At 43.3% G+C, this 8,814-nt stretch overlaps 1 protein-coding gene across 1 annotated transcript; it reads left to right on the top strand.

Annotated features, from left to right (window-relative positions):
- Positions 1 to 2,082: 2,082 nt before the first annotated feature.
- LOC125508974 lies at positions 2,083 to 4,615 on the top strand. The gene is made up of 2 exons (XM_048673798.1): positions 2,083 to 2,514; positions 4,154 to 4,615. The coding sequence occupies exons 1-2, from the start codon at positions 2,239 to 2,241 to the stop codon at positions 4,328 to 4,330; spliced, it is 453 nt and encodes a 150-aa protein (XP_048529755.1). The 5' UTR covers positions 2,083 to 2,238; the 3' UTR covers positions 4,331 to 4,615.
- The last annotated feature ends 4,199 nt before the right edge of the window (positions 4,616 to 8,814 follow it).

Here is an 8,814-nt window from a genome sequence, read left to right as displayed (position 1 = left end):
TTGAACTGAAGTGGGGGAGGTGTCCAAATTACGTCTTGACCGGCACGCGTCCTACATCAAGAGTTAGTTGTTCAGCCAAAGGCCCTATCCGTTTCATGGGGTTGCCTCGATAATTTAGATTGCAATAATTAGACAAAAGCATTTGGTGTTTAGTGACTACACATCTTGAATCCCCAGGGATAGGATCCGTGCTAGTGTACTAAAACTTTCTATCACTACTGTTCAGAATAACACTTCATGGTCTCCCTGCCCTTAGCCTCCTTGTGGCCCATTCTTCATGATTCTGGGTATTTACAATGATGATGAACGCGAAAGAGACAAGAGACATCTACAGAATAATTTTATTTCACACACACAGGACGTTAATTCAAAACACTTCCATTGGCCCCTTCAACAAATACATCGGATTGCAAGGCACTTGCCTCAACCCATACCTTACGGAACTACTCATACATGGAGATTAGATCACATGAAGAACTCGTCATAGAACACATCATGAAGGTAGATTGATTGATAGTATGTCTTACAATGGATGCCGTGTGTGATACATGATTACAAGTATGCTCTAGTGGAGGAAGAACTATGCTGGAGATGGAGATGGCGGCTATGGAGATGGGAAATGGTGGTGGCTAGGGTTGATGAAGATGACTCTATTCTGCCTCCGTTCACGGCTCTTCTGTTAACATTTTGGCCTCGACCCCTTTATAAAAGTTGTTCATGTGGATGAGGAGCCTCGGTTTTCACGCCATACGGCCGCCTATACAAGCGGGTGTGATTGTATGGTACACCGTATTTTGCTCTGGTTTAGCTTGTGTGCCTCCTCTTGATTTCTTCTATCTCCTCCTTTACCCATTTCCATGTTCTCACTTGATTTCGTCCATATTTAGCCCATTTCCTGTCGATACACAAAAAAGAGAGGATTTGTAGAGTCTTATGCATTCATTAGTCATTAGTGGAACTATTGGCACGAATATCTTGCTTTTAATGAAATATATCAGTTTGAACTAAGGGTAGAGAAGTGTAAGAATAACACTCATCAGGTTGCTCTAACCATCCAATCACTGGTTGGTTATCTTTAATCATGAATTAATTAAACAACCAGTTCTGTAGATTACTTATTCCTGTGAATCAAACATCCAATTCTGAACATGTTTTCATAATTCTATGTGTTTGCACATGTGGTTCTTATCATATTTTTGCATTTTTATTCATGCGTTTTTAAAGGGAAACACTCAGCGTCAACCGGCTCAAAAGAGACTCTGCGACCTTCATGTCCCTGTGGACCCACGCACGTCTTCATCTTTCCTGATTCCCGAAACAACACGCCAACCGTAACATTGTCCCCTTGACTCTCCTCTTCCTCTCGCGTCTCTACCCTTAGACGAGGCGCCGACAGTCGGTCGCCCCGCCACACACATCGGTGTTGCACTCCTATTTCCCCTTGCATCTAGATCGGGATCGCCGGCCGACGTCGGAGGTTGTGCACGACATTCGCGTGGCCAGGTCGTAGCTCTAGTGGCGCACAACGTCTTTGTTGGCATTGTCGACGCCCATGGAGCCCTCCCCACTGATTTGGCAATCTGCGTGCAAGCACCGCCCGCTGATGGCAAGAAGGAGCCGATCCAAGCTTGAGTTTGTCCATGGCCATGGCAGCCGAAGGATAATTTATTTGCAACAAGGGTGTTGTTGGTTTTTTGTTTTTGCAACAACAGCGGTGTTGCTAACGGCGGTGCACAATGACGATAGCTTAGACAAGCTTTTGCAAAATCATCTATGTTGCAAAAAAAAAAATCTACAATAAGACCTACTCCCTATGTCCATAATATAATAACGTTTCTGACACTAGTGTAGTGTTAAAAACATTTTTATATTATGAGACGGAGGGAGTATGTAGCAAGAAAGAAAATTTACAACAAAATTTGTGTTGTAATGATGAAGACGTGCTCGGCCGCTTGATGTGTCAGATTTGACTGCTCGCGGCCTGGTCGATCTATTTAAAAAGACCACCCGGCGAATTCGTAGGACGCTCGTTTTTAAAACAACAAATCATAAGATGCCCTAAACTAGCGTTGTAGTACTCCGTAGAACAGAGGGAGGAAACAAAATACTAGCCTCTCCAAAGTCCACATCCACAAAGGTGGAAGGAACACAGCACCAAGCCCTCCCCTGCACCCCACTCCCTACCCACCTCGCCGGAGGAGAACTGAAGCCGCCGCTGCCGCCGCCCGCCCCCGTGAAATGGACACCGTGGGCGCCCGGCTGAGCCGCTCCTCCACGCGCTATGGCCCCGTCGGCAGCAGCAACGCCTCCTTCAGTGGGCCCGTCAGGAAGTGGCGCAAGGCGTGGGCCCCTCTCGCCGGCGGCGGCGCGGGGTCCGCCTCCGCCGGTATGGGTCCCATTGGGTGCCCGAGGGGTAACAAGGTGGTGCTGCTCAAGTGGGCGCCGGTGAGCGGTGCCGGCGACGGTAACAGCAAGGAGGTCGCCGCGGCGGCCACCAGACGGCGATACGTTCCGGTGAGGTTTCTTGGATTCAAAGATTAGGTCTTGGCGATTGTTCGGTTGCTTTATTGCGCTCTGGTGGGTTCGATCTGCTTCGGAGGTCGGACATTTGGCCGTTCTTGCCTTCTTGGCTTCTCCCAGGTCATAGTTTTAGGCACAATGTAGGAGGGGATAGGAGACCACACGGGTTCTTCTTGGATGATTTTGGCGCTAGCGTCAGCAACTATGGTCTGGACGCCGGAAATGTAGGATTTGGGGGTTGGCCTTCTACTTCAGCTTGAGTTGGGCTACGGGTTTTGTGTATGGTGGGAATTTCAGACACAGTTGATGAGGGTAGTAGGCTATTTCCGGGCAAAACAGGGCAATAGCAGGCCTTGCAATTCTTCAGTACAACTCGTTCAAGGCGAGCATGCTGGTTCAACAATTGTGGAGATTTCTGAGTGATTGTTTGGGCGGTTGTGCCTCTGCTTCTGCCTCAAGGCTCAAGATTTAGCCTTGTGGTTAGAATTTGAGTATTGGTGACACTCCTAAATTAGTCAATTTAGTGGTTGCACTGATGGTTAAACACCGAATATGGGGTCATTGATTGATTACCTAGTGTTCTTATTTTTATTGTCATTCGTCACCTGTATTCAGATATGCTTTTGAAAGAAAGTCCATCTGAATCCTGAACTATTGTGCTTGGTTTGATTTGGGCCCTAAAGGGTTAAACTATGATACCGTACCATCTATATTAAACCCTGAACTTTCAAAAACTATCTATTTTAAACTCTGAATTTCTTAACATTTCCTACTTCTACAAAAAAAGAACAATTTTCGTGAAGACCCTGTAATGCACAACCACTATCCAAAACCGAGGTAGGTTTCAAGTCAATGGTTTTAGAAAGTTCAGGGTTTAATATGGACAGTTTCATAATTCAGGGTTTAACACCATAGTCTAGGGTTTAAAATGGACTTGTATGTTTACAATTGTTGTGTACATATATGATAGCCTCTTGTCTTGTGGATGCAACTATTTCTTGCTAGGTCTTGGTGCTCTTTTACTTTGTTCCTACAGTCGGCAGTGATGTTGGGCTTCAGGTTTGCTTTACAGAGAGACTTAGAACTGGTGGATGCAATCAATTTGTGTAGAAGTATGTGTGCACTGAAAATATTGCCAGTAGTGACTGTCTATTTGAATTTAGTTACGGCACTTCTAACAATGTAACTTCCAGTTCGAGGATAAGGCTAATGATACAGATTTGTCATCTGATGGTAAACAAATGGTATAAGGAAATTTCACCCGACAGAGCCAAAGTAATGGACAAGTTCAGTTTCATGTACGTATTTTGGATTTGCTGGGCTTTCATTTGGGAAATGGATATAGCTGAATAAACAGAATTGATACATCAAGTACAAGTAGTAGTTTTTCAATAATTTTATTTGTAAAGTTCAGCGATATGTTTGTGTTCATTTGTTACATCTATTGTGCTAAGCTCATTTTCCCTTGTGCCAAGTAACTGGGAAAGGACCCCATTAAATTTTTTTGTACTCGCCCAACATCAGTTTCTATTTTCCTGGTTGTCAGTACAACATTTTCTTTGCCAGAGAGATAGCACAGCATTCTGCATACCACAGTGATAAAACTTATACGTGTATCTGTACCCTCTTTCAGGTTTCGGGTGTGCCACAGAACTCTACCAGAAAAGGCGGCAGCACCGAGCTGAACTTGAACCTCGGTTTGGAGGACCCGGATGATGACAGCGACGCTGATTTGAGCCCAGACGAACAGCGTGACATGGGCAGCAGCACCCCGCGTTCGGAGAACCGACTGAAGAGGAAAGTGTTTTAACCGTCAACCTCGGATACTAGAACCTAAGCAGCAGCAGCAGCTCCATGTTCCACATGAGTTCTGCACCATCTTTCGATGCGAGGTCCCTGGAGTAGCCTTATTATTATTAGTGTGTAGCTTGTATCTGCTGTGCTCCCGTGTTTCAGTAGATGAATTGATGTTGTTTCATGCCAATTGGGAGGCTTATCGCCTTGTTATTGTTGTATTAATGTCATGAACTTGTGAGGAAACTGGTAGTGTACTGTGTACCAGCACGTTGTTCTATGGAATCCTTTTCAGTCGTGAGAGGTGATCGGCGCCCTCAATGGCCATCGTTCGTGGATGCTAGAACACGGAACGGGACCCACAGTTTCCTTTTTCCTTTCTCTTTTATTGAGGGCAACCTACTTTTTTTTGAAAGCAACAGATTTTATTCCTCAGATAATAGACATATCATTTATAGTATAGTGAGAAATAAAATCAGGGATTATAGATTCCCAAAACATAGAAGATTTTTCACTAAATGTTCTTCGCTAGGTTGTGAGCCACTTCATTTGCGTCATGGCGACACTGTATATGAGACACTCACTAAGTCCAGCCCTAAATGTTTGCATTCAAGTACCATTGCAACATCTGAGCCCACATATGTTTCTAGTTGCTGCACTGCTTCCACCACAAAGCTACAATGTGACTCAATGATCACTTTGTTACATCTGATCTTCCATGCTAGATATAATCCATTCCGGATCGCTGAGCCCACATACATTTCTGGTTGTTGCGCTGCTTCCAAAACTACAATCCGACTCAATGATCATTTTGTTACATCTGATCCTCCCTGCTAGATATAATCCATTCCGGATCGCTGTCATCTCTGCCGAGTCAACGCTGGTCACCTGAGGAACGAATCATATTGTCTCAACAATGAAGTTCCCTCTTCCATCATGGGCAATAGAGCCTGTTGTACCCGAGAGTTTCAACTCGGAAAGCAGCATCAACATTGATTTTGACCACATCCCTAGTCGGCGTCTTCCACATATGAGCATGGCTTCTTGTAGGATGATCTTTCATATTACTTTGAGTATAATTTGTTGCTAGAACTTTCATTGAAATCGCGGCTCTTTCGGGGTTCTGAATTGGCTCGCCTTTGGTACGTTGACGACGTTGCCACCATAGGTACCAAGCTACTACCATCATATGTTCTGCGGTCGGCAGTCCATCCGTGACTGAGTTTATCCTGCTCGGGATCTCAACAGTAATAGAGCCTAATCGGTCCTGCCTTACCGCTCCCGCGACAATGTTCTGCACCCATAAAGTTGTCCAAACTTCCTTTGGCCTCTTACATGTAAATAGACAATGTTGGATGTCTTCAACTCCAGTCGCACAGAACAGACATTAAGGGACCAGTGGTATGTGTCTATTTGCTAGCAAGGAAGTGATCCATTTAGCGCCTTCCCCACAAAATGTTTGATCTTACCCGGGATTTTGAGGTTCCAAATTTACTTCCAAATTGTATTAGTGTTTATGTTTCATTGTCCATCTGTTCAAACAAGGCGTTGGCCAAACTGGTTTCTAACTCTCTGTGGTAGGTCCATTGGACCGAGAAGGACCCCGGACGCATATAATTCCAATCTATAAAATCTTCCACAAGGTGAACATTTAAAGGGATTTGGAGGATCCTATAAGCATCCACCGGAGAAAAAACATCTCTAATCAACACTTCATCCCATGTGCTATTATGAATCTATGAGTTCCTCCACATATCTGAGCATAGTTGCACCTCTACGGGTAATTACCTTTCGTGAAGGGCTTAATGGAATTCATGGTTCTTGCCTAATATCAATTTGTGCTCCCAATCCCACACGCTAGATACAACCCCGTTGAAAAGTTTGGATGCCCACAACAATGCTTTTCCAAGTGTATGAAGAACCCTTCTTTGGTCCAGCCTTCAAAATGTTACCATCTGGATAATATTTTGCTCTTAAAACACATTCACATAAGGAGTCTGGATTTTGGATTAGTTGCCAACACTGTTTTGCTAACAAAGCAAGGTTAAAAACTGTGAAGGTCTCTAAAACCCAAGCCCCCTTTCTTCTTCGATACACACAATTTCAACCATGCAAACCAATGCATCTTCTTCTCCTCATTATCACTTCACCAAAATCCAGCAATCTCATCAGTGATTGTTTGCAGATTCCTTTGGGCAGTTTAAATACTGACATCGCATACAAAGGTATTGCTTGAGCTATTGATTTCAGAAAAATTTCCTTACCCTACATCGAGATAATTTTCTCCTTCCATCCTTTGAGGCGCTGGCATACACGGTCAATAAGCTGTTGGAGATAATCGCTATCCACCCCTACCATAGTATGGTGCCCCAATTATTTGTCCAACAGGGCTTCCGTGACAATATGTAGTTCCCCATACACCTCCTTCCATATACCAACCGGAGTATTAGGACTCAAGAAAATGCTGGATTTCGCATTACTCACCATCTGTCCTGAGCTACTACAATAAGTGTCCAAGATCCTCTTCAAGGTGTTTGCACATTGCATGTTTGCCTTCATAAGAATTAGGGAGTCATCTACAAAGAGGAGATGTGAAATAGTAGTCGCACTCCTGCAAACTTTAATACCTTCAAGGTTCCCAATCTCCTCCTCATGAGCAAGCATACTAGATATACCTTCCAAACATAGCAAAAAGAGGTAGGGGAAAGAGGGTCCCCCGTCTGAGCCCTTTGGTGGGTGTAAACTCATCTATCTAGTCATTAAAATGGACCCTGTAACTGATAGAAGATACACACTCCATTATTAGCTAGACCCACTGTTCATGAAATCCCATTTTTAACATCACCCTCTCCAAAAAGCTCCATTCAACTCTATCATAGGCTTTATTCGTATCTAGATTAACTGCACAATAACCAGAAGACACATGTGTTTTCCTTTTTATAGTGCGAAAGCATTCATACGCCACCAGCACGGTATCAGTGATCAACCTTCCTAGTACAAAGGCACTCTACATAGGAGAAATAATCTCTAGGAGAATTCTCTTGAGTCTGTTAGCAATCATCTCCGAGATAATTTTATAAACCACATTACAGGGACTAATAGGTCTGTATTGTGTTATTACCTCTGGACTATCCACCTTGGGGATTGATAACCCACAAGTATAGGGGATCATGACAGTCTTTGAGGGTAGTATTTGACCCAATTTATTGATTCGACATAAGGTGAGCCAAAGAATATTTATAAGCCTTAGTAGTGGAGTTGTCAATTTAACCACACCTGGAAAGTTGTTTCTCTGCAGCAAAGTATTTAGTAGCACAGTAGCTTGATAGTCTTATTAGTAGCGGCAATAGTAGCAATAGTAGCAGTTTTGTAGTGATTTTATCAGCAGTAGCAACAATAGTAACTTAGCACAGACAATATGAGCAAAGCATAAGCATTGAATCAACGATGGATATTTGTGTGGATGACATTCACCATGTAACATTCACAACCTAGAGCGATATACAATAGCTCCAATTCATCAATGCAATGTAGGCGGGTATTCCGCATATAGTCATACATGCTTATAATAAGAACTTGAGTGACATCTTTTGTCCTACCCTCCTGTGGCTACAGGGCCCATAATAAAATCTAAGGGATATTAAATGCCTCCCTTTAATAGAGAATCGGAACAAAGCATTAACACATAGTGAATACATGAACTCCTCGAATTACAGTTATCCCAGGAGAGTATCCCAATTATTGTCACCTTGGGGTCTATGATTCAGAACAATAACAAGTGCATATAACTAGCAGATAGGATCAACATCTCAAATATATTCATGAAAACATAGAGGGTTCAGATATGAAATCATGGCACTTGGCCCTAGTGACAAGCATTAAGCATAGCAAAGTCATAGCGACATCAATCTCAGAACATAATGGATGTCATTGTGAACATAGTGGATTACCGCTGGATATTTGTGAACCAAATATATGTCCATTATGCATGATTACCGATTTTGCAATTATCATTGTGAGCATTGCACATTTGTGTATTTATTTGGTATTTATTAGTTTTTTCTTGTGTCTATAGGTGTATTGGAGCAACCTAGGACCAAGCACGATGAAAGGAGTAATGATGGTTTCGATACGGAGTCAGCCAAGGGTCTGACTTAGCCATGTTGAAGGTCAGAAAAGTCATTTTTTCAAAGTGCTCCAAATCAAGATCTAAGACAAGAAATGGATCAGCGTCGTTCATATGAATCCAACGAGCCCAAGAATGTCAAAATCCGAGTTCGTATGAAGAAATGGCGGTCGTTTTACCGGAGAGAGATTACACAAAAAGGCAGTACGAAAGATGGTGTTCCAAACGACCGCATGTGATCGTTTCAGCGGTCTTTTGACATGCAGATAGCTCCAAAAGTTTCCCTTCCATGTGGGATTCTTCACCGATTTCGTCCCCAATTGTCCTGGCGGGATCCTTGGCTCATAATGAAGGGATTGGCAGAAGATAAGGCT

Source organism: Triticum urartu, chromosome 5 (assembly GCF_003073215.2).
Source record: "Triticum urartu cultivar G1812 chromosome 5, Tu2.1, whole genome shotgun sequence".
Taxonomy (NCBI): Eukaryota; Viridiplantae; Streptophyta; class Magnoliopsida; order Poales; family Poaceae; genus Triticum; species Triticum urartu.
Note: the sequence above shows the minus strand (reverse complement) of the source record. Positions and strands in the feature narration are given on the sequence as shown.